Source organism: Malaclemys terrapin, chromosome 3, assembly GCF_027887155.1.
Source record: "Malaclemys terrapin pileata isolate rMalTer1 chromosome 3, rMalTer1.hap1, whole genome shotgun sequence".
Classification (NCBI taxonomy): domain Eukaryota; kingdom Metazoa; phylum Chordata; order Testudines; family Emydidae; genus Malaclemys; species Malaclemys terrapin.
Genome location: NC_071507.1, coordinates 78,855,509 through 78,882,244, shown reverse-complemented (window position 1 = coordinate 78,882,244; position 26,736 = coordinate 78,855,509). Strand labels below are relative to the sequence as shown.

Genomic DNA, 26,736 nt, shown 5'->3' with positions numbered 1-26,736 from the left:
CCAATTAGCTGCAGCAGCTTGCATTGCTGTTCATTCAGCTTTAAAGAAAAACAAACAAAAAACCCAACCCCTTTTTTCCTTTCATTGATCTTCCCTGAACAAGATTTCAGAAATCCCACTTGAAGCAGTTTTGGTTGGATTTTGGAAATTCATGCACTAAACTAATTTCTTTGGTTTATGAGTAAATTTGATTCAGTGGATTCTCAGACTTGTACATTTGAAAAGATGGTGAATGATATAGAAGCCAATTAGAAGGAGGGATTAGGATTTTGCAAGGTCAGAAAGAAAGCACAAAGTCTCTTAACGGTGTCCTTATTGAAGGTAACATTCTGCTCTATTGCAAAATAGGAACTACGGAGAATGTTAATCCTGTATTGACAGAATATGAGGGCAATGATCACAAAATATTTAGACCCTGTCTCACTTGATTTTCCTTTTAATTTTAAATCCTTACCTCACAGGTTGCTTATTCTGACTGACTTCATAGAACCATTACTGGTACCTTTGCATAAAGAAAGGGTCTTTTCTGATCAATTAGATTCTGGGATTTAAAAAGGTGCATATCTTCTCCCAATTTTGCAGAAACCACTCAGCCACAGGAAACTTTTTGTCAGTGGAGTCAGAATTTTTGTCTTTGGGGTTCAAGATAAGCTCTTTTTCCAACTAAACTTGATGGTGATAGACCAGAAAAAAAGAAAAAGGACAAATTGATTGGAGATAATGTAGATGGTTCTGATGCTTTCAAATTAAATAATTTCCACGTTTCATTATGCCTTTTGGGTATTAGTGCTAGCATATTTATTGTAAAGAGCACAGTAATTGTTACATGCTTCTCAGTGAAGATAATATAGTCAAATGTCCCAATGGAACAGGTTTTAGAGAAGTAATTTTCAACACCTTAAACAATTGCTTCTCCAAACAGCTAGATATTGGGCATATTAGAGGAATACACAGGAGCTGGTTCAAGAAGTAGCCATAACATAGGTACTAAATAATAATGACTACAATATGATTAAGTTGTACATCCTCAGGAGGAGAAATCATACCAAAAATAGTTCTGCATTACTATCTTTAGAAACGAGAATTTTAATAAGAAAATATTAACATGTAAGCAATTTCTGTAGTTGCCACAAGAGTGTTATGAGATCATAAATGGGAAGTGGGATAGTCCATGTGGTCATGAATGGGTGGGCAGGTGGCCCCAGAAGACAATCTCTGTATTAAACTATCATCCACATTATCGCACCTTTAGGTCGGAAGCAAAAACAATTTTGTGGTCTCATTGTAGCCGCTATTGGACATTTGTTCACATTCCCAAAACAGCACAAAGTTTGGCACAGATGATTGATTTCTGTTCAACACTGGAATTCTGCAGGTCAGCACTGAGGTGCTGGGAAGGTTTTGTCGGTACTATGGCTGCCTCTTGCTAGTGTTTAGTCCGTCATTTTCCTGAGCACTAAGTTCCTCTGAAAAGATGACTGAAAAGAGTAGAGAATCAAATCTCTACATTTAAATGCATCTGATCGCTACCTCAAATCTAGAATAAGGTTTGTGGTAAAATTGATTGATTGCTCGTCTCATTAAACATTTAAGGCCAGATTGTGAACCACTTCCCTCTTGGTGGCAAGCAGTTACTCAAGTAGATTCATTTACTGTGGCAGCACATGATGGAATGATTATTGGGAGTTACAATCAAAGTAAGGGGGTCCCAATCCTTGAGTGACTTATCAGTTTTGGGAACAAAATATTCAAGTGTTTGTGACCAGGAGGGGGAGAGAGAGAGAAGAAATCTACTTGCCAAACTTCTTTTGCACAGTTAATTATCTACGTTATTTCAGCAGCTGAAAACAGGAATTAATATATATACACACTATATTCCGCTAACAAATGTTATCTAAAAAGTTTTATTAACTATTATACAAACTCAATATTACCTCTCCAGCAAAAGCTCCTTCTTTGAGTTCACTTCAGTTAGCACTGCTCCCAAAGAAGACAAGCCTCTTCTGAAGGCATATTTTACTGACAGAAATTGTGAAGGTTGTACAGTTTGCGATTTGGCAAGGTCTCCAGCCCAGATGGGTTTACTAATGACTTTTGCAAGGTGTTTAAATCAGATTCTAGTGAAACACATGACTGCCATGTTTAATTACTCTAACTTAATGGAGCTTTTTGCCAGACGTTGCGCGGTACGTTAGAATCAGAGCCATTGCTAAAAATGTAAGGGGATTCAGAATGCAGTCCCATTCTTCCCCTTCCGCCCCATAACTCCAATTGCACTAGTAAATTGTGATACTGAAATTTTGGCCAAAGCCTTGATTTTCTCTGCCCAAAGATGTTTTTTTCTATTGTTCATCCAAACAACATTTTAGCAGAGACAGATATTTGTTCCACTTCAGAAAACATAATTTGGCCCACACAGTACATAATAATGGACGAAGAATAATTTGTATCAGCTGAGTTTATGTACTGAAAGCTTTGAGAGCTTTTACATTGGGCTTTAAATTTGACTTTATATATTCACTTAGAATCCATTTCTTGTGCCTGTGCTTTCAATATCAGTCTCAAACTGATTTCTTCTTGGCAGACTAACATCAAAGGGGCTCGTTAGCTTCAATTCATTTCAGACAATTGCACCTTTCCTGTAGATTTTAAGGATAGTACTATATGTGGAACTGCAGGAAAAGAAGATGAACATAAAATAGGCTAAGCTATCATCAGCATGCTTTCATATCTCGCAGATGCTAACAACATAATCAAATCTTTGATTGCACACATTAAAGATGGCAGGCTATCTGGCATTAAGATAAATTTTCAAAATACTTGATGCCTTTTGAGTGATTTTTCTATACTTCTCCTTGGTATAGTGATAGGTCAATACACATAAGTAGCTGGATAGTTTTTGTTCCCTGAACAGAATAGATACCAGTCAGGTATAGATCAGATCACACCAAAAATGGCATCAACTCCGTGGCCTGATCCTGAGAAGTGAATGGAAGCTTTGCATGCTTAGATTTTCTCAGGATCAGAACATAAATGTAAGATCATAGCTAAATACATATATGCACATGACATTCACAGTGGACTGAACAGAAACCTAAACTATGGACAGTGGAATTGGATGTGTGCTGTATGATGAAAAACTGAAATATTTTTTGAGGTTTATATTTTTAACGTTTATTAAAAAAGCAAAATGTATGTTCATCTCAAATGAAACAGTTAAAAATGTTAAAGCATACAAATAGTGTACTAGCAGCATCCAATCATTAGAATTTTCTAGAATTCCTCAGTACAGTCTCAGCAAGCTAAAAATATTACAGCTCGCAACCAACTGTCTTCACCATAGTGCAGATAAAACAAAAACTTTATAAAATTAACAACTGAAGGTTAAATAAGCTTAAATAAAGGTGTTAAATACAAGACACTTGATCAAAGCTTCTGTACAGAGAAATGAATTTGGCATTGTACAAGTGATTGGCTGGCTCACACCATACATGATTTTAATAGTTAAGCAGTATAACTGTTTTAGCTGAACATCAACTATACAAAATTATCTGAAGTTGGAGTGGGCTAACCCAGTGAGCCATTTACAAGGCATGTGTATCTTTAGAAAATCAGAACACTGTTTATATTCAGGCACCATTTGTTCCTGCAAATAAATAATCTCTAATGTATCTGCATCCAAACTAGTGTTAAACACATCAGTGCTAACGTTTTATAAACACAGCTTTGTGACTATTCACTATACCTCCATTCTTATTGCTATGACAATGTGACTGTGGAAATAAACTACTGTACATACAAAAAATAGAGCACCTTTTAAACATTAAGGTATATGTCTGATTATTCTTTTTATCTTACAATACTGAAGCCCAAGCTACTGTAAATTGCTTTAAACATCTTCACCAGAGGACCTGAAATACAGGAAATAAAACCCAAAACATTCCTCTTCAGGCAACCCCAACCCAGAGCATCTTCTAAAAATGTCTAAAATGACACCAAGAATTTTACATTCATCTTCACACAAACAAATGTCTGCTATTCTCTGCTTTCTTCAAAGGAATACAAAGATAGATCCACATGGCCCTCAGTCTTGTTCAAGTGAATAGAGGCGGACAGAGAATACAGCAGAAACATCTAAAATGGATTGTGAACACAATGAAATCATATTTCGCTAATTCAAAAATACAGCTGTTACGCAGTTCAAATAGTGCTTTCCAGGGGCCTAGACATTAGGATTTCTTGTCTATGGTATTGAAAAACCATTCTGTGAATTTTCTTAGTTGAGCGGCTGCTGTTTGAGACTCCTCCTGAAGTCTCATGTTATCTTGTCTCAAATGCTGGACCTCAGCTTGGAGAACAGCTTTGTCTTGTTTTTCCTGGTTAATAAAAAATATAAGTTGAATAACGTGAGTAGCCAGGATGACATTTTTGTTGCTCCTATTTCTAAAACGAGTCACAGAGCTCTGTTTACTTTAGCTCCCTAATCCATTTTGACAGCTATTGAACTGTAAGCTGAATCCCCAAATTTGCTGCAATGTTGTACTGAAGAAGATCACATAGCAGGCTAAAAAGAAAATTAAATGCAATTTCTGTATGAGAATTCTAGAACCCACTACCTGTATAACAAAGATTTGAGCACAAAAAAGTTATTTTACAGTTCAGATTAGACTCATCCCTAAAACTAGGGACTTACAAATTGAGAAACCTCCCAAATCTGTTTTCCCAAAGAAAAGATTCAAGATCAGAGGATTAACAAGTGATACAGAAGAAGTCACAAAATTTTGATATCACAAATACAAAGCTAATGCAAAATGTTTGGCTTCAATCATTTCCCTCTAATGGTTTATTTCATCACTAAAAGCAATATGTGGCCCATTGCTTAACAGACATGGCAGCCAAGTTCCTGTTTCCAGCTCTGTCACTAACTCACTGTGATTCCAGTCATGCCACAAATCATTCTGTGCCTCGGTTTACTCATCTGCAAGTTGAATATCATACTCCTGGCATAGTGTCTCATGGATTGTAAACAGCTGCATTCACTGCAGGTATGCTTCCTGGTGGCTAGGTCTGAGAATTGGCTTTCACCCCACATGGCGCCCCCATAATTGGTTGCTCATGACTTGAAGTGCTCCATCTTTTTGACTTGGCTCTCTAGCCAAGTCACTATACCGTCTCCCATTCCAGGGTATCAAAATCCCACCGGACAAGTTGTCCGGATGTTGTCTCAGACCGTCTTTTGTTTCACCTCTAGGTACTTTGCCACTTCCCAGTGGTGAGTAGAGGAACCTGGGGCTGGCCACAACTCTGGGTTCCAGCCCAGGGACCCTATGACTAACAATGAAGGTCTGCTCAGTTTCTGTTGCTGTTTCCCTGGGCTCCTTCCTACTCCATGTCTCTATCTCCTGGCCTATCTCTAGATTTACCACTGGAGTATCCTCTGCTCTCCATGCCTACTTCACCCCTCTTGTCTGACTCCATAGTCCAGGGCAGGATCCCAGGGCTCATTTCCCCCTGGACTTCTGCATTGTTCATGACCAACCCGCTTTCCCTCTAGTGAGTGACTGCATGCTCCTTCCCTGCAGCCTCCTCCTGGCCTCATTTCCTGGCTTTATAATCCTATTCCAGCTTCTCCCACAGCAGCTCTTGATCTGAAGATAGGTCTTCTCAATCTCTTCCAGGTCAGGGCCGGCTCCAGGCACCAGCTTAACAAGCAGGTGCTTGGGGCGGCCAAGGGAGAGGGGCGGCACCTGCGACAATTCAGGGGCAGCAGGTCCCTCACTCTCTCAAGGAGCGAAGGAACTGCCGCCTCCAATCGCGGCTTTTTTTTTTTTTTTTTTTTGCTTGGGGCGGCAGAAATTCTGGAGCCGGCTCTGCTCCAGGTGCACCATATAAGGTTAAATGCCCTCTTTTTGACCACATTAACCCGCTCTTTGAAACCCTTGGATGAAAGGTACTATGTAAGTATAGTAATTTCTATTGGAGAGCAATGGAGACATTAAATCCTGATGAAGCGATTTTTACCTTCCGGAGGTCAGTTTGTAGTTGCCGGAGGATCACTTCCAGCTGGTTTACTTTTCCAGTCAGAGTAGATGGAGTGTGCTCCCTACGAAGTAAACAACAACTTCACTCTGGAGTTAGTTCAAAATACTTCCTTCCTTAATGTCAATAAAACATACTTTTATAGGGACACATCACAAAAAACAATTGACCCAGGGCCAATTGGGTATGTCAGCTGGAAAAAGCAACAATAGACTTGCTCAAGCACGAACCCACTACTGTGATGTTTGAAATACGTTGCTGCATCTCACACTAATGAAGCAGAAATGAAAAATGACTTTAAAAAGGAAATGCTTCAGATATTACTCTCACATGTATTCACAGTGTAAATTAACTGTTCAACTAAATAATGCGAAGAGTGCACTTGTTAACAAGCTGCTTTCTGATAAGGAACATTAGTAACAAAGCAAGTTGCAACAGCAAGGACTATAGACAGATAGGATTATTGTAGTTCTCTTCTCTGGTCTGCAATTGTTCCATTTCAAGTAAAAAGATAAACCAGTGACTTAATGAAGACTAACATTTTGTCTTTAAAGGTCAAATGTACAAAATATAGCCAAAGGTTAATCAAATGCACGACAGAGAAAATGCAGAGAAGAGCTATTGTCCTATGTATGACAGTGAATGCTTTGGGAGACAGTTACATACATAGTCACAGATTAAATTAGACGTAATGTGAATTATTTCATCTAGATGAGAGAAGCTGAAGAAATATACAAAGCTGAATCGGCTGCTTCATGCAAGTTAGCAAATTGGACAAGTTTGACAACACCGAACATGGAATGCCTGCATGCCTTTTTGTTATTCCTAATGCACACTAGCTGGAAGAGGTGAGGGGAGTTTAAAGTCGTTGAGGAGAAATATGCTTTGCCACGTAAATAGATTAATTTGTCTAAAATTGGTTCTAATTAAAAATGACACCCTAATAAGCTAAAAGACTAAAGTTGCCCCCCTTTCCTTCCCACTCCTCAAGTTGAAAAGCAAAATAAATCAAAGATTTTAAAACAGATACATTCTATTGCTGAATCGTCCTGTTTTTGAAACCCACAACTCCCTAGTGGAGAGGATAGAAGCTAGGTGGTAGTCTAGAACAGTGGTCTCCAAAGCGGGGTGTGCAAGAGGATCCTTGGGGGTGGGTGGCAGAGGAAACGCTCCCCGCCCCCCCCCCCTTCGTCAGGCGGGAGTCTGAGCGGCTTTTTTTTTTTTTTGCAGGGGGTGCGTGCTCAAAACATTTTTACTGATGGGGGTGCACGATCAAAAAAGTTTGGAGACTACTGGTCTAGAGCTCCAAGCACTGGACTAGGTGTGAGGCACTAGGGTACTTTGTAGCCTTAAGAAAGTTACAATCTCTCTGCTTCATCTGTAAGCAGGGGCTATAGGTTTGCCTGTATTTGTTCTCTGAAGACACATAGCTGCTGTCTTTTCTTGTACCAAGTCACCAGACAGGGAACTCCCATGATGCTGAAGACTTAAGCCCCTTGTTCCAGCTGGGGGCACCGTACGCCATCCCTGCTGTGCCGAGTTACACAACACCCACTGATCAATTCCATCCAAATGAAAGGTAGAAATAAACAAAGCAAAGTGTGTTGGGGGGGGGATTGTAACAAAAGATTTCAGAACTCAACTTTGAAGGGAGATAAGGTAGTGAGTGGTAATCTGAAGACCAGATTCTACCCCACGTTAGATATTAATTTCAAGCAGAAAACGTCACATGGCTACCCTGCAAGTCTCCTAGATGGAAATTGAGCAGGGGTTGGCTGCAGAAGCAGAAACCTCTCGGATGCAATGTAAAGGCATATTCAGTCAAAGTTCCAGATCTGCAAAGCCATAGCAATGAAATGTGTAGAGAGCCATTTAGACATGGTACTCTTGGAAACAAGGGAGCCAATTGTATTTGATATTAAAGAGGAAACAATAAGCTGCATAGTCTTTGAGCACTTTGTTTAAAGATGACTAAAGTCCCAGGGGTCATTCTCACACCAAGGTTTTAGAGAAGGGCCTGTTAATATGGTAATGTGGATAGGGTAAAATGACAGATTTCAGTGGAATTCTTTGGGAAGAAATTAGGAGGTGCTCGGAAGCAAGCCCTTTATCTTTAAAGCAGCGTGTATAGTGGGTCAGTAGGATCTGACATTCTTTGCTAGAAGGGACTGGATTTCCTTTTGCTGAATTCGATAGAAGGAAAACTTTACACAATGTATTCAGATAAATAATTTTAACACCACTTGAGAATGCTTCAGGCTGATCTTTCAAGGTCTGCATTACAAGAGCACTGGTGGCCCAGGGAGGCCTGATGCCTGGGGAGGCCAGTTCCATGAATCTTTTAAGGTTCAGAGGTCTCCAGAGAGATGCTTGTTGGAGGAGGCGATTGCCTTGTCTTCTCTAGAGCAAAGCACTTTTTTCTGGCCAAGATTAGAAGTGGTCTGCAGGCAGGCACCTATCCCAGCTATTACCCACCCAAAAGTCCTTAGGTGCAAAGCCCCTACTGCAGCAGTGTTTTGTAGCTGCAGACCTCCCAACTTCCTGGCTGTCTATGCGCTTTCCACAGTGTACTTAAACTTGATAGGAAGGATGTGGATGGAGCAGAGACCCAGCTTCGTTGAGGTGCACAAACGTCATTTATTCAGCATCAATGTTTGGCTGCTTTTGACTGCTGAAACAGTACTGTATACAACTACAGAACAAAGAGGATTTGCTTTAGTAATTGTCTTTATATCAGTATACCTCACAAGGCAACTACAATGCCTATTTGAGGCAGAGACCATCTGTGTGTGTGTGCAGGAGCGGCGCCAGGGTTTTTGCTGCCCTAGGCGGCAGCGCTCCTCTGAGCATTCGGCGGTGGGGGTCCTTCTGCTCCGTGTCTTCGGGGCACTTTGGCGGCGGGTCCCGGAGCGAGTGAAGGACCCGCCACCGAATTTGCCACCCCTAAAATCCAGCCGCCCTAGGCAACTGCCTAGGGTCGCCTAGTGGAAGTGCCGTGTGTGTGTGTGTGTGTGTGTGTATGGCACTTGCTTACACAATGGGGTCCTGGTCTATGACTAGGGCTCTTGGATGTTACAGTAATCCAACAAATAGAAAATAATAATAAATAAACAAACAAACAAATAAAAATAATGTCACTTAATTGCTCAGAGCAATTTCTTCTAAGAGGAAGTGAATACTCCGTAACTGGAGCTTCTCTTGCTAATGCTGAAGCAACTCCAGAGCTTTGGAGACAGAATGCTCCAGCCTGATGTGCTGACCTGTCTCCTGGCTTCAAAAAATTCAGAAGCATAATTGGTCTATAGGTATAGCAAAGGGGATCCAGCTTTAAGTTCTAATACAACCTCTGCTGCCTAAAATCTCCAATCAACAAGGCTACCTAAATTCCTCTTCCACAAAGGCGGAGGGTCCTGCAGACGTGACCATCAGTGGTGGCTAAGTATTCCTAGTCCTGGCAGCCCTTGGGTTCCCATTAATTAGCCTCCCAAGGCAGTGGAGGTGCTGAATCACTTTCCTATGCACGGATAATCTTCCTAAGGCAGAAGCAGAAGCTCCCCCTCAACCCCATAATACTTTTTTTTTTAAATCATGGCTTGCCAGAGACTCTCTTCAAATGAAGCTCAGGACCACATCTGAGATATTTAAAAGCAGTCTTATTTAATGACTTCTCTTTTTAAAAAGGGACATCAGACCCTGGCAAACTGTTATAGCCACTGATGATCCTTAGGAAGTTCACTGAGTGCTGATGAGCTTTAAAGTTTTCTGACTATTTTCTCAGCAAGAGCCAAGAAAAGGTGTCTGTTCACTGACAGGCCTGCAACATAGTATAGAACACTGCAACCTCCTTTCATATTGGAATCATTTTCTTTCTATTCTGTTTTATTTTGCCCTTGGTGATAATCAAAAACAGCAAACAGTAAGCTGAATACGTTCTGCTCATCCTGAAAGTCAGTAGTTTCAAAAGATGCTGAATAAAATTTCATATATATTCCTTTGTATATTCATGCTAATAGACATTTCAAAGGATAAGAAGGACCTATGTGCTGGTCTAAGGAAAATGGGTGGCATTACCCATTTTATTAGAATGAAATACGAAAGAACAGGATTAGGTCTGTCCCATGCTGACAGCATTTTATTAATGGATCTAAAATTTTCCAGAGTACATCCCAAATTCATATAAATTACTTGAGCGTTGATATTGCATGGAAATGTTTGAAGAAGCAGGTATGTTCAGATACATATTCTTCCATATGTCCGTTTACATACTTATCTGGTTTTCTAAGGCAAGTATCACCGTGCAATCAATGCACCATAAACAGTTACAGATGGCATTGTGTGTTCCTTGAAGGGCCAATTTCTCACAGCCTCTTTAGTTCCTGCTGTGTATGAGTCCTTCTTGCCTTCTACTATTTCTCCTTCAGTATTCCAAATTGTTGCTTGGTCCTGGAAAGTTGCAATGACTCGGTAAAAGCCATTACAAAGGTAGACCTTGCAGGTAAACCTGAACATGACCAAGATTGGGCTTCATCTGATCTCCTCCTAGTAACCAGGAAGCTACACATTGGATGACTTTGTAGCTGTGGAATCCAATTCTTGCTTCAGAACTGTAGTCCAGTATCTCTGCCTGTATTTTAAAACACTATGCCCAACACAACAAAAGGTGCCTGAAGTTAGGCACCGAAAGTCATTTGTAGGTACAAGTTGTAAGAAAAGTAAGCCCCTAATTTTCAAAAATGCTGGGCACTCAGTCACTCCCATTAATTTCAAATGAGCAGTATTTTTGGTATGGTGTGTACAAAATACTTGGTATTGTGACTTTCTTAAAGAAGTTGATTAAAAAAAAAACAAAAAAAAAAACACAAAGAATAGCTCTATCTGCCATTGCAGTTTAATCTCTGATAATTCTTCTTCAAGACTTCATAGCATTGCACAGAGAGATGTTGTTGTTATGGCAGGCCAAGAGGGTAGGAAGAAGTATTTGTCCAGTGATTCAATGCGCTAGTTCAGCACATTGCATGCAAGTTTCCTCTGGACTTTTATCCCTCAGGGCAACGATTATACTAAACAAGCTCATTGTTTGGCTTGTCATGATCTACAAACTTGACAATTTACCATGGACAAGTCACAAGTTGAGGAGCTGCAAAAATTGTTCTTAATTTCCAGAAAGCAGTGGGTAAACCAAAATAATTCCCTCCAATATCTTACCTCTCTGACAGTTCTTCAAAGATACTGGCTTATAAAATATGGTAACTCTGAATCTCAGTTGAATTCCTAAACTTTTGGGAATGCCATAGTTGTAAAAGGTATTTTCTCCAATATTTACAAGGGAGTCTAAATTTTAGTATTATGATAATTTGGGCATTTTAACACCTGTTCCTTGAATAAGTACCTCCTGTGGTTAGAATAAATTATTTTCTTGGCATGGAAAAGTAAAGAAAGTTAGGCTTTGTTAAGAACGTCATGTAATTTCAGAAGTTATTCAGAACACGTAATACACCATATTAAGAGGAAATGATTGTCACCTGCTTCATAATAAAAGTGCTCTAAATCTTACATACCCAGTAGCATCAATGAAATCTTTTCCATTTGTTGGCTCTTCATCCAAAGGTAACTCTTGAGTACCCTCCAAACCTGGAGCTTGCTGCATATCATTCAGGGTGCAAAAAGATGCCACTCTCTGATCTGTAATGGCAAAAACAAAGCTAATGTAAAGCTATTTCTAAAGGTGATTTCATATCCAAATTAAAAAAAATCAAAGGCTGATGTACAATTAATTATTTGGACCTGGTTAGAACCTGGGAAATAGATTTCTACATGACAGATTTGAGGACAATCAGCAGACAAACAATTTGTTCCAGTTAGTTGCTGTTTCCAACACCTGTGTCAACATCTGGTTTGCAAATATCAGCAGAGTGATAGATTAGTTTTGACTAGTTAATGCTAATTTGAACAGTAAATTGGTCTCGCTGAAATCCACAGAAGACCTGAGAAACAGGGGCCATGACCAGTGACAATACCAATTCATGGAAAACATTTGCATTTTCCATTGAGCTAAGCATCAAATTCCACAGAAATTTGCACAGTTCCATTTTTATTATTCTGATATCTCAAACACATTGTGTAAGCTGCTGGTTATCTATATACTTGAAAAGCAGTATACAAGTGCTATTATTATGCACTTATTTTTTCATATTTATGTATAAAAAGTAGCTTTTATTTGGTGAAAGCACCTTCAAGTACCAATAATACTACACTAGGGCCACCAGCATACATACCCAATGTGCTTGGAACTTAACCTGTCTCCCAATGACCAATATCATTATCAGTGGACATTCAGTGTAGCTGCCAAAATATACCACACATCATCATTTATGAAAAATATGCCATGCAGAACATCACTGCACAGAATAAAAGTAAATGATTCATCATGATTTAAATTGTTTGCTATGGAAAATCCATATTCTGTGGAGATTGATTTAACTGATTTCCATCCAAATTTCATGCCTGCAGCTTTCTATTGACTCTGGCCATGACATGCCTTCCCCTCTCCCTCTCCTCCCCCGCAGGCCCAAAGCTTGCATTACCATGCAAACGTGCAAACACTTGAAACAGAAAGGAAGGTTTACTAAAGATAAAAGCCAACAATCAACCCCAAACCATCACCTAGAAACGATGTATGATGACAGACCGGCCCAAGATCTTCATCAGAGTCAAAACCTGGAATAAGATTTAGAATGTTCCTATAAACAAGAGAGTACATCCAACTTTCTCTCTGCTAAAGCAGCTGTGGTCCTTACGCAAGATTCACATAATGGAATACGTCAATGCTGCTCAGACTGCCTCTTATTGTGAGAAGCCCTTAAGCCTGTCAAAACCAATTCTTATGTAATGCCAACCAACATGGTTGAAATTACACATTTCATGCTCAGCGGCCCTAATATAATGCACAGTATTATGATACATAGCATGGAAATGTGGTGCACCACAAAAGTCAAATGGTAAATACATGGCAAATTGTTTTAAGTGAGATTTTTTAGTGACTTGTTTTAAAAGTGCTATTAAAACAAAACCAGGGAATCACAGCAATTAGAAGTTTTTATTAAGTGATTACAAAATGTACACTTTTGGAGGTCCCTGTAAAGATTGAAAAGTCATTTCCAGCTATAACACTACTTTGATACAAATTTGCACTTTTAGATTTCAAGACCAACTTTATATAGCAGTAGTTTCCCCAAGTTTTATCCTTATTTGCAATTTGTCATGTGTCTTGGCAGTTTTTAGATCACGAGTTTTCCACACACATCTAAAGTGAGAAAAGAGAAGAATTTCACACACCATTGCTATCACAGTGACACAACTCACACTATGGAAGCAATATAGCTTAATTAAATTAAGCAGCAGGGAAAGGTTAAACTTAGTCAAATTAGGTGCCACAGAAAAGATTGTGCAAACAATTATGTTCACAAAAGAAATGGGGCAAAAGTAAATTTAGGGTACACGTCTAATTACCCATTTCACTTGTTCTTTTCTTCCCTTGCCTAAACTTTGATTACAGAGACAAGGGGGTGAGGTAATATCTTTTATTGGACCAACTTCTGTTGGTGAAAGAGACACGCTTTCGAGCTTACACAAGCTCTTCAAGTCTTTGATTGACATTTGATGGCGGAGGACAGAAAAGCAGTGGCAAATCTTATACTGTTCCTAGCTTCCCTACATGATAAGTTAGTTAATGTTCAGTAATGTACAAAACATGGGTATTTTGTGTCACTGAACTCTATTTCAATGTAATTTACTCTGTTTTTCCTCATAATACTGACTAAGCATTTCTAAGAAGAATGGCTGCTTGTCTGGTCTACGGAGGTTAAGACATTTTCTGTTAAGTTAAAAAAAACAACAACATTGTAGTTCTGGACCTACTAGGGGTATTTGAATCAAACCACCACCTTCCCTTTAGAGAGGAAGTATTACAAAGGATGTTCATAACAGTCACTGAAAGCACACTATGAAGTTTTAAAATAAAATATTTCACCCAGTTTTTAAAAATTTCCATTGATTCATAGATTCCAAGGCCAGAAGGGACCATTGTGTTCATCTAGTCTGACCTTCTGTATAACACTGGCTATTGAACTTCCCCCAAATAATTCCTAGAGCAGATCTTTTAGAAAAACATCTAATCTTGGTTTAAAATTGTCCAGCGATGGAGAATCCACTATGGCCTTTGGTAAATTGTTCCCATGGTGAATTAACCTCAGAGTTAAAAACATATGCCTTATTTCCACTCTGAATTCGTCTACCTTCAACTTCCTGCCACTGGATCATGTTATACCTTTACCTGCTAGATTGAAGAGCCCACATCAAATATTTGCTGCTCATGTAGGTACTGATAAATGTAATCAAGTCACCCCTTTAGTTTAACAAAGAGAAGGTAATACACTGAGCTTATTGAGTATCACGATAAGGTAGGTTTTCTAATCCTTTAATCATTCTCATAGCTCCTCTCTGAACCCTATCCAATTTAGCAACATCCTTCGTGAATTTACCTGAACATTTTAATTTTAGTCAGCAAAAACTATAAATAGATTATATTACCTGAAATGTGCATTGACTAACTTGTGCATTTATAACTTTTTATTCCTTGCAAAAATTCTACTACATTTCAAATGTTGTGTTTGTATGAAATGTAAATTTTATATTTAGAGCTTATTACTACTGCACTTCTGCTAGTTTCTAAACCAGGGGTTGGCAACCTTTCAGAAGTGCTGTGCCGAGTCAGTCATTCACTCTCATTTAAGGTTTCGCGTGCCAGTAATACATTTTAACGTTTTTAGAAGGTCTCTTTCTATAAGTCTATAATATAGAACTAAACTATTGTTGTATGTAAAGTAAATAAGGTTTTTAAAATGTTTAAGAAGCTTCATTTAAAATTAAATTAAAATGCAGAGCCCCCGGACCGGTGGCCAGGACCAGGGCAGTGTGAGTGCCACTGAAAAATCAGCTTGCGTGCCGCCTTCGGCACACGTGCCATAGGTTGCCTACCACTGTTCTAAACAGAACTTTACTACATTCAGTTACTTGTGAAATGTTGAACAGTAACCCACCACTCACAGGCTGAGCAACAATGTCATTAAACCATTAGGCTCCCACACTGTATGCTAAAGAAGTGATTTTGTGAGCTGTTACTGCAAAAACAACAACCTAATTTATGCTGCTAATGTTAAAGTCAAAGTTTACTCCCTCAGTAACAAAGTTAATACAACAACAAACATAGATAACAGCTAGGACATCACCACCGAGTTCTCTCCTTTTACCTCCCCAGAACAGTGCATAAGACTGTTCTGTCATAAGAAGTAAGGCAACAGAATATTGCAAAGTGAATGGTTACATAGGAAGATTCTTATTCAGCTGCATGTCTAATTTTTTATTTTCAGTAATTATTTCTAGTCCCACTGAATGTGTCCATGAGTACTTTGTGTTTAATAATTGTTTCACCAATTTAACAGGGCAATTTTTAAAAGGTGAACTGAAATGGGAGTTAAATCTGTGTTTTGGAGGGCAGAATTTGACCAAAAGTTTTTGTTCGTGACTATGCCTAACAGAATTTTACACAAAATATAAAGTATGAACTCCTTGGGTGTGACTCTCCATTCACCGACACCAATGGAAATCAAAAGACCTCCACTGATACCAATGGAGTTAAATTGACATGAGAGAAGAAGCTAGTCTTTTGTCTATGATTGCAACACTTGTGCTACCAAAACCTGCAAGGTTTTTTTTGACATTAACAGAAGCTAATTTTGGTTTGGTATGTCATTTCCCAAGCCAATTACTTGAGAAGATATATGGATACTTACATCAAAATTTTAAGCAAAAATTGCCTACTCCAGACAGACAAAAATGAGGACACTGGGCCAAAATGTGCAACCCATCCAACTCAGTGGATGTTAATGGGACTGCATAGTTGTAAAAGAGCAGAATCTGGACCAGAACTGCATTTGTTCAGTAGTATCACAGATGGGGGGGGGGGGGGGGGGGGAAATCCAAACAGTTTAAGTTAAGTAACATACAGCATAATAGAAGAAGGCTAAAAATAAAATGGTGCATTAAGTGACCCTCTCATTGCTAAACTCCAGTCTCAAGGTCAAATTCTGTCCCCAGACATGCACACAAACTTTCACTGAAGTCAACAGGAGTTACACATGCATATCAGAAGACAGAACTTTTCCTAAATGTTTTTGAATTTTATTTTTCTAAACACTTAAACTAGCTAATTTGATTAGATACTTATCTTTTATGCTGAATGCTTTTCTTTCCCCCAATCACAATATGTTTAGTATAACTTTATGCATAACTTTTATTAAACTATGAAGATTTAAAATGAAGATGTTAAAACAATATTAATTATAGTAGTACAGATGGTGCCACAAAGATAAACTGTCATTAAGAAATGGTGCATTCTAATTGGCATAAGTAGCTTAGAACCACGAAATACCTGGTATACACCAGTGGTTGAAATTACTTTTGTTTATATATGTATTGTTTATGATTTGGTTAAAGGGACTCTCTGTCAGGTTGTTTAAGCCCCAAAATATTATTTAAAAAACAGATAACACCCATGTTTAAACTAAAACTACCAATCAACAGTGACACAAATACTGCTGGGTCTGTACATAAGAGTCAACGTTTATGTTTATGTCTCACACCAGTCTTCTAGAATGAAAAGCAATTGTGGGAATCTTGGAGAGTTTTCTGTTTTTCTCCTTCACTATATTCTTCAGTTATTTGATTTTCCAGAGAAGCCATCACTATTAATATAACGCAAGTACTCAAAAGTACGTGGCTCTGCCCTAAACTCAGAACTACGAGGATTTCAGAGAAGTGTAATAAAACAATTAAAGGAATATGAATCAAATTTTCTAAAGGTTGTCTCTTTTCCTGCTTATTCTCTGACATTTCTTTATCCCCTTTTCTCTCCATTCATTCTCCATTTTAATCTATCAGTCTAAATACAATTCTCTTTTCTCAGTTCTGTTTATTGTTTTCTTTCGAGTCTATACTCTTCTTTCTTTAGTGTTTTGCATAGTAGCACCCAATTCTCTGTTGTTCAGTTCCTTTCTCTCCTCTTCCATGTTACATTTTCTCTTTACCCTTTCGTCTCTTATCTGTCCCCTTTTCCCTCTGTAGTCTCATCTGTCAGCTTTGCTCTCAGCTGTATTCCATTAGCTCTTCAAGTTTCTTCCCATATTATACACAGAGAATACACGCTTGTTGCATTGCCATAAATTTGGAATGTGACTAATGAGTACAAGTGGTGAAACCACAAGTGAGTTAATTATAGGCATTACAGTCTATAAACAATGGTCACCACATCATAGTAACGTAGTTAAGTACTGAGGAAACAGATCAAAATTTTAAAAGTGTCTTGGCCAAGGACACAACGAGAATCAATGTTTGAGCTGAGCTGAGCTGCACGCCATGCTGACTGCTCTAGAAAGGGGTGCCAACTACAAGCAGCTGACAAGCAGACAGGAGGGAGCCTTGGGTGTTCTAGCAGCATCAGTTGCAGCCTAACCCCCACTTCTCCCCAGCCATGAACGGGTTCAAAAAGCAAGGAACTGTTCCTGTTGATTTCATCAATCGCAAAGGCCCTCTCCAAGTGACCATGTGGGAACTGAACTCCTCAAGAACGTCAGGAAATACTAGCGGTAAACTTTCAACTCTAGAAATTGGTTTCCATTTTCAAGGCTGTCTGCAGCAAGAAGCACAGAAAACTTATTTTTTATATTATATATAAAGACAACTAATATTTGCTTTGATATTTAAAATGGTCCCAATCATGGACTTCATAGACCCCAAAGGCCATCTCTGAAGAGAAAATTGGACCACAAGGTCGAGCTACAGGAAAAAAGGGAAGTTGCCCAGGCTCCCTCTCCTCAAGATCCTAGTTAGTGTGAGGCTTCATCATCCATCTGTGCACAAAGTTCTTGTCTAGCAGGGGTGGTAGAAGTGGGATCCTCAAAAAGTGACTGTCATGAAGGAGACCAGCAGCATCAGGATCCCAAGGAAGAGTCTGACCTGCTGGAAGCACTGGTACCTGGATCGCTAAGATCCCATAGCAGTCTATTCACAGGGGCTTTTATCAAGCAAGGTTTACAGCAATATCTAAAAAAGTCTCAGTATCAATTTTTAAAAATATATTTTTCAACATTATCTTAGACCAAAAACTTTGCAGGAGCAAAATGAACTGAAAGAATAACTAATGATGAGTTAACTAGGGGAAAACAAGCTATTTGTTCGTTTAGCTTTAAATTACGAAAGAAAGCCTTTGTAGCATCTAACAGTGAATTTCAAGTTCTAGCTGCGATGGCAATAAAAAGCTATGTCGACATATTCATTCTTAATCGCATCACTCCCAGGCTTAAAATCACTCATCTGTTCCATATTGTTGCAGCTTGGATGAGAGGTGGGTTTAAAACACAGAAGAATGATGGTAATAGCTCATAATGTGTATTTATGAATAAGCATAAATTTTATGGGTTGTCAGTAGATAGAATAAGGAGACCCAAGAAAGAAATGACCTTTGAATCATGCTGCCAGCTACGGAGAGGAAGAGATGTAGAGAAACTGCCTTGTATGAAAAAGGAAAAACTAAAATAAAGTTCCCCTCTCAATGGCTGTAAATTGCATAATTGTTAGAAGACTTGGCAGATCAGAATTGGAGACTAATCTAACTTTAATTTCTTAAATCTTCAGTAGCAAACAACCCCTTTAACAATGGCTTAAATGATCCAATTAATGAAGACTTTCTTTAAAGACAGACATATCTCAAAAGTTTTGATCACATTCTCATCTACCAAAATAAAAAGATCTCAGAGGCTTTAATCCCCACACAGCTAAGGAAATGATTGTGGCATCCCAATGTCTGTGCTGCTACAGACCTTTCCTTTTTAAAATATTCTGAAAGAAGAATGCTGAACTAGCCATTTGGCTTCATTTCCAAACTTCTAGAAATGTTCAGTTTCGAACACCGGGAACCCTGCATAGCAAAACTCCATTGGCATTTTCATCATCTCGGGGATCATCATTTCTCTATTCATTACATTTATAGAGTCCAGAACACTAGCTCCCACCTACTCTTAATACCAAGTCTTGAAGTGATTCCTCAATTACGAAGGACAACTTCAACATACACAGGAAAATAGCATCTGCTTCCTCCAATTCAAACCCAACTATTTTAAGAACTCATTATTTGTTATAATGGACTCCCTCCAAATGAACTTTTCACGATATGCTAGTCCGTTGTGCTTATTTTGACTTTGGCTTTCTGGTTGTGAGACTGAGGAAGCAGAAAGTTGACCAAATCTTTTAGAAAACCCATTTCCACTCAGGAGGTCCATATCATAGCATAAAATAAAAAAATTAGTTATACTGTTTTATAGGTTATATAGCACATGCATAGATCTTTCCACCTTCTGCATCAATGTACCCACTAACAGAAAAGAAATGTACCCACTAACAGAAAAAACATAGAATCACTTACTATAGCATTCTTTATGGGAAACTGCATTACAACTCATTTTTCAAATAATTCACAAAGCAATCACAATGAGACAATCTCTATTTTGTGACTCAGACTGTAGTACAAAATGAATAAATGAAAATAATCTGAACTATATGCAACTAAAAACAAGTCAGTCAATAGCTTCTCCTATTTGAACAGAACAAATGAGAAAAAAATATGACTGTGCAACTATTGAGAATAAGCCTAAATTACAAGAATCTAGAAGTTGCTGCTCAAATTGATTAATTGCAGAATAAAGTATGCCATTATTCTGACCTGAAGGTTTAAGGAGACTAGAAAAATGAAAATAAAAAGTTTCTAAAAGACTTCAAAATATCTGCGTTTCAGAAAATAGGAGGATAGAACAAGTACTTTCAGTCAGCTGAACTGATCAGAGTTGTTGAATATCAAAATGTTTTTTATGCAGCAGTAAGAACTGCTTTAGCATGAACACAATTACATCACTCCAACTCTTCTTTGTACTGATAAGTCTTTATTTTCCAGTTGCTGCATTAGGATATTGGTAACAAAAATATACACACCTATCTTTCCCCCCAAGCAACCAAGTGAGAAAATACAATGGGAATCCTTTTCAGAGTATCTTTCAATTTTATAATACTTCCTACCAGTTAGGAGAAATTTATCTGAGAAGGGCTAAACAGAGACGAAGGAACTCAAAGTTAATCAGGATAAAAAGCAAGACAGTGTGTTAGAATGATGATCACCACTGTGATACATTTTCTGTTCATTCAAAATAGTACTACAATAGTTCTGATTAAATAGCTCTTTAACTAAAGAGTAAAGCAACAAAATCTTTCTACTTGAGATTGTTGAACTCTAGGACAGTACAGAGAAAGACCTGACCAAAGCATACATTAAAACAAAACCTTTAAATATGCATGTCTACTATTCTGTTTACTTTTAAACTAAGCACGTATAGGTTTGATATCAAAGAGATGAGTATGTCATTTTCTCCAGCTTAACCTGGAATTATAGTCCAATTCTGCAAGACTGCTCTACTTCCTGACTGCACACTATTTTTGAAAACATTAAAATGTCTATTGATATACTTGTACCACTGCAACATTCTTCCGAGGGCTTATTATGTGAGCTAGGGGGAGGGGCAACAGCACCTGGACTGCACAGGCAGAGTTGATAGCAGCCACACAGTTCATATTGTGTCCAACAGGTTTCCTCATTTGAAAGTAAGTGATATTACAAAAAGGATAGAAAAGGCTATAACTACTGAGATACATATAAGATTTTTATTATTTAAAATGAGGATATGGAAAATATGGGAAAAACTTGGAAGAGCAATCTTTATGCTGAATTTTCTTACCTTCAAACGCTCGTGCAGCATCAACCAGGTTGGACCAGTCTAGTTCTGCAGCAGTGTCTGGAAGGGGCATCAGGCCAGGATCATTGAATTTGGCTCTATCAGATAAAGAGCCATCTGAGAACCAGAATTCATCTATCAACAAACACAAAAATTAGCCTTATGACAATGGTCTATATTTAGTTCTGAGGCTATTAGAATTAAATTTCAAAAATATATATAGCCAAAGGGTGCTCATCTTCACTTCTCCCTTGTCCCCTGCTTTTTTTTTTTTAAATGCTCAGTGTCAGCATAACATTTTAAGTGGCATTGGACTGACAGAGAATGAGAAGGAAAGAAGATTTTTTTTAAAAGAATATTCTCTTCCTAACTACCACTTTACATAAGAGAGCATACTAATATTATAAATAGACAGAACAGAGTTATAAACAGTAGAATATTACGGAACCCAAATATTTGATTTTTTAAGATCCGTTGTGAAGAGAAAATTGCTAGACACACATATATATCCATATTTTCAGAAAGGCCATGAAACCGCACATGCAGAATTTGTGTGCATACAGAGTTCTATACACAAAAACGGGATGTGCTCAGATTATGGGTGCAGGTACAGAGACTGCTTTGAAAATTATGCCCGCATTCCACCCAACAGTCAAACTTTCCCCTTTTAATTTATCAATTTGTTCTATCCTCTCAAAGAAAAATTATATTCCGATTTTGAAATGCCCTATCAGTTTTATATTGATAAAGTGTATATCTGAGGAACTGATAGATTTCAACGTATTGTAACACTATTTCCAGAATGAACTGCAACTCTTACTATACAATAGATACAGCACAAATTTGTATTAGAGCACAAGCTCTCATTTATCATTAATAAGTAGTGATATTGAGCTTTTAAGGTTATACAGCATTTTACAAACACACTATGAATTTACATTTCAGAAGGAATAGAAGATTTTCATATTCCACTTTGGGAATTACTTTACATTTTCAAGCCAGACTATCTTTATAAAGGAGGACCAATAACAGTCTTCAAATAGGTTATTGGTTATCATAAAGAGGACTGTGATCAATTGTTCTCATTATCCACTAAAGATAGGCTAGGCAGTAGTGGAATTAATCAGTAGCCAGGGAGATTTAGGTTAGAGATTAGGAAAACTTTCTAACTATAAGGGATTTAACTGCTGGAATAGTCTTCCAAGGGAGGTTCTGGAATCCCCATCATCGGAAGTTTTTAAAAACAGGTTGGGCAAACACCTGTCAGAGATGGTCTAGGTTTATTTGGTCCTGCCTCAATGCATGGGGGTGGACTTGATGATTTTGAGGTCCCTTCCAACCCTACATTTCTATGATTTAGTTGTATATTGATGTATACATGCAGACACAATATAATAAATACTGTAGTTAGAAATACAGACATTCATGAAAGTAGATATAACAATTAGATTTAATCACATTAAGGAGAAGAGAACATTAATTTTATACTAATAAGATTAATGACAAATGTTATTTCATTAAATGTCATTCAGCAAAAAAGTTATTCTACTTCAATCCTTTTAAAACAAAAAAAGATAATGTGGTTAAATCAGAAGTTTAAAAAGATATTTTAAAAATACAGAAGTTTTCCCTCCCTCCAGTCCTTCCTCAGATATAGGCTATAATAGGTCTGAGGAATGTTTTTCTCACCACTGCACCATCTAAAAAAAATTGAAGTGTTTTTTCACAAGGAACAATGCACACACATAACATGGAATATCTTCCTATTGTATGAAAAAGGCATGGTATCATTTGTCAAGATATTAATCGAATAATACAGTATACATACAGTCTGTATAAAGTTTACATACAAACACAACAAGCATAAAGTGTCACAATTCATTCTATTGCATGCAGCAGCCTCTAACAGAATGAATCATCTTTCTAATGGAGACGATGGGATGGAGGAGCAGGTATGCAATCCTCAATAGAAACACTGGAGGGGGGGGGGGGGGGGGGGAGACCTGCATCCTAAATACGATGCAGGAGAGGTAAAAATCCAATATACCATGGGATTTTTGTCGTCTTATCCTGCAATTTATATGCAAGATATTCCATTGTTAAGTTTTGATGGAGTAACTGAGAAAGTATGCAGCTAGTCTATTTAGTATAATTTGCTGTAACATGTGTCTCTACCGAACCCCAGGAATCCAAAAGTAGATTTTATATTAAATGGAATTTCAGCATAGAAATATACTCTGTTCCCACTTCCTGCCTATATTAAATCGCAGAAAACATTAAAGTGTCTGAGGGTGAAATCATACTTGGGACTGATCAAGGAACAATCTCTTGGGTATACGTCTTGGAGTCTGTGAAAGCCCTTTGTAGAAGAATACAAATACTTGTGTATTCTGGTGCTTGACAAAAGGGAAACCTTCCTTACAGACAGGATATCTTATTTGAAAGCTGGTGATCCAGCTCCTATCCTAGAGAAGTGTGCAGTCACTTTAGAAGAACCCCTGTTTTTGTTTGATAAGTTAATAGAAGATGAATGTGAAACCTGTCAGGAAAGTGTCTACTTGTTAAGATTCTGCTGGTTTCCCAAATTGGAGTGTAGGATTGATTTAGTCACCAATAATCATCCATCATTTTATATGTCTTTGTGAGGACCTAAATTCATAGGATCTACACTACTTTGTCCAGGGCAGACAGAGGGCCTTAATAGCAGAAAGCCTGCTGGATGAAATGAGGTTTGGTTATTGAGAGGTCTGAAACCTCACAGGGTCTATATTGAAGGAAGAAATAAGGAGGAATAACAACAGTCCAGGCATCAGCATGCCACGACAGACAATTATTTAAAAAAATCTGAATAGGGCAAGAAAGGCATATTCTGGTGTACCAACATTGCAAAAAACTCCTGGGCCTCTTGAGCTTCGGGGGAATGATTCTTCCATGCCGTTTGCATTTTGGGTGTGGTCTGAGTGTAGGAGAGACAAGACTATGCCCTCTGGGACAACAATCCATGCATTAACCCATAGTTTTAAAAAAACCATTTTTGTTTGTTAAGTCCGTGCTTTTTGGTACAGTTATTGATCTTGTGACGTCCAGTTCTTTTATATAGAAGACACCATGACCATACCATCAAACTTTATTCATTTTCATTTCCTTTTTATTATTGCAGAGAAGTGATATAGAGCAATTGATAGCATTTAGTTTCAGCATTTTTTTGTTTAAAACTCATAGGTTTCAAAGCAGTTCTCCTGAAATCAACGGACACTAGTGCCAGAAAATCTCCCTATTCCGAGAGAGATTTCTTATTTATATAAGGGTAAACAGATTGATCTTATCTGGTCCTTCCTGCTACCAAGGCAACTATCTTGTTTCTGTCAATGGGAGTTGTGAGTTCTCTTCTCATGAAGAGATCTTAAGTTATGGGGGGGGGGGGGGGAAGTTACTACATATTTCATGTGCCACATACTGGGTAATGACATGAGAGGACTCCATGTTTCTAAAATAAAATAAATAGTATTTTTCAATTCACGTAATACAAGTACTGTAGTGCAATCTCTATCATGAAAGTTGAACTTACAAGTGTAGAATTATGTACAAAAAAACTGCATTCAAAAAGTAAAATAACGTAAAACTTTAGAGCCCACAAGTCTATTCAGTCCTACTTCTTGTTCAGCCAATTGCTCAAACAAGTTTTTTTGTACATTTGCAGGAGATAATGCTGCCCGCTTCTTGTTTACAATATCACCTGAAAGTGAGAACGGGCATTCACATTGCACGGTTGTAGCCGGAGTTCCAAGATATGTGCCAGATGCACTAAAGATTTAAACATCCCTTCATGTTTCAACCACCGTTCCAGAGGATGTGTGTCCATGCTGATGGGTTCTGCTTGATAACCATCCAAAGCAGTATGGACTGACGCATGTTCATTTTCATTATCTGAGTCAGATGCCACCAGCAGAAGGTTGATTTTCTTTTTTGGTGGTTTGGGTTCTGTAGTTTCCACATCGGAGTGTTGCTCTTTTAAGATTTTTGAAAGCATGCTCCACACCTTGTCCCGCTCAGATTTTGGAAGGCACTTCAGATTCTAAAACCTTGGGTCGAGTGCTGTAGCTATCTTTAGAAGTCTCATATTGGTACCTTCTTTGTTTTGTCAAATCTGCAGTGAAAGTGTTCTTAAAATGAACAACATGTGCTGGGTCATCATCTGAGACTGCTGTAACATGAAATACATGGCAGAATGCAAGCAAAACAGAATAGGAGACATGCGGTTCTCCTCCAAGGAGTTCAGTCACAAATTTAATTAATGAATTATTTTTTTTAACAAGCATAATCAGCATGGAAGCATGTCCTCTGGAATGGTGGCCAAAGCATGAAGGGGCATACGAATGTTTAGCATAACTGGCATGTAAATACTTTGCAATGCCGGCTACAAAAGTGCCATGCGAATGCCTGTTCTCACTTTCAGCATTATCCCCGTAAATGTAAACAAACTTGTTTGTCTTAGCAATTGGCTGAACAAGAAGTAGGACTAAGTGAATTTGTAGGCTCTAAAGTTTTACATTGTTTTGTTTTTGAGTGCAGTTATGTAACCAAAAAAATGTACATTTGTAAGTTGCACTTACACGATAAAGAGATGGCACACTACAGTATGTGTATTAGGTGAATTGAAAAATACTATTTATTTTGTTTGCCATTTTTCCAGTGCAAATATTTGTAATAAAAATAATATAAAGTGAGCACTGTACACTTTGTATACTGTGCTGTAATTGAAATCAATATATTTAAAAATGTAGAAAAACATCCAAAAATATTTAATACATTTCAATTGGGTAGTCTATTGTTTAACAGTGCGATTAAAACTGTGATTAATCACGATTAATTTTTTTGAGTTAATTGTGTAAGTTAACTGTGAATAATTGACGGCCCTACACTAAAGCTATGAAGATATCTTTTTGTATCTCTAAAGAAGGAAAATAAGATATCATAGAAAAAGGTTCCACAATAGACTAAATCTTGACTCCTGACTGGAAGCTGAATCTGAGCAATAGAGTATAATCTGAGTATACTCAGTTAACATAAGAGGCTGCCTTGTAAATCTCCAAGATAAAAACAGATTAGAATCTGCTGCCTTAACAGATTCACTCCACACCAAATGGACCTTGACATGACCTACAAGCTGCAGGCCTGCCATGGTATAACAATGAAACAGCTATTGAGAAATGTGGTCTCCTTGGAGACCACACAATCTATTGAGTTAGTGTCAACTGAAACAAAGGTGCGTGTATTTTTTAAAGGCTTTAGTTCTCTCCAAATAAAAGCCAAAAGATCTTTTGGCATCAAGTTTATGGAGAAGAGTTTCACCAGGATAGATAAGTGGGTGTGGAAGAATGCAAGCAAGAGGACTGAATGATTGAAGCAAAACTCAATTACCATCTTAGGCCATTATCTGATATTTGTCCATAACACTATCTTACTTTTGAAGGATTTCGTTTAAAGTGAACAGTCATTAGAACGTGAAACTCAATCACTGAGTGGAAGTCACTGCAACCCAAAAAGTGATTTACCATATAAAAAACTTTGATTTCACAGGTTAGCAAGTGGTTTGACAGTAGCTTTCATCAGCTCAGTTAAAATCATATTAACAACCCACGACACAAGGGTTTTTCTAATTTTAAATGCATCACGTGCCATATTATCCTAATGGTTCTGAAGGATCAGTTGATTACCTACTTAAGGATAAGGATAATTGAAAATAAGGATCATTGAACATCCTCTCCTAAGCTTAGTCAGAACCTTTGCTATCAGAGATAAT

The 26,736-nt window shown here is 37.9% G+C and overlaps 1 protein-coding gene across 11 annotated transcripts in view; it reads right to left on the bottom strand.

The window, feature by feature from the left end:
* Positions 1–3,057: 3,057 nt before the first annotated feature.
* SIPA1L2 (signal induced proliferation associated 1 like 2) overlaps positions 3,058–26,736 on the bottom strand; it is a 244,219-nt gene continuing 220,540 nt past the window's right edge. For 6 of the 11 annotated variants that reach the window (XM_054022992.1, XM_054022991.1, XM_054022997.1 and 3 more), the window contains 5 exons: positions 20,937–21,068; positions 12,703–12,756; positions 11,598–11,721; positions 6,022–6,103; positions 3,059–4,376 (listed from right to left, as the gene is read on the bottom strand). In XM_054022992.1, coding sequence (XP_053878967.1) covers positions 4,230–4,376; positions 6,022–6,103; positions 11,598–11,721; positions 12,703–12,756; positions 20,937–21,068 — 539 coding nt within the window. In that variant the 3' untranslated portion in view covers positions 3,059–4,229. Of the gene's footprint in view, positions 4,377–6,021; positions 6,104–11,597; positions 11,722–12,702; positions 12,757–20,936; positions 21,069–26,736 lie in introns of all 11 variants that reach the window. The other 5 variants (XM_054022996.1, XM_054022999.1, XM_054023000.1 and 2 more) reach the window with 4 other exon arrangements.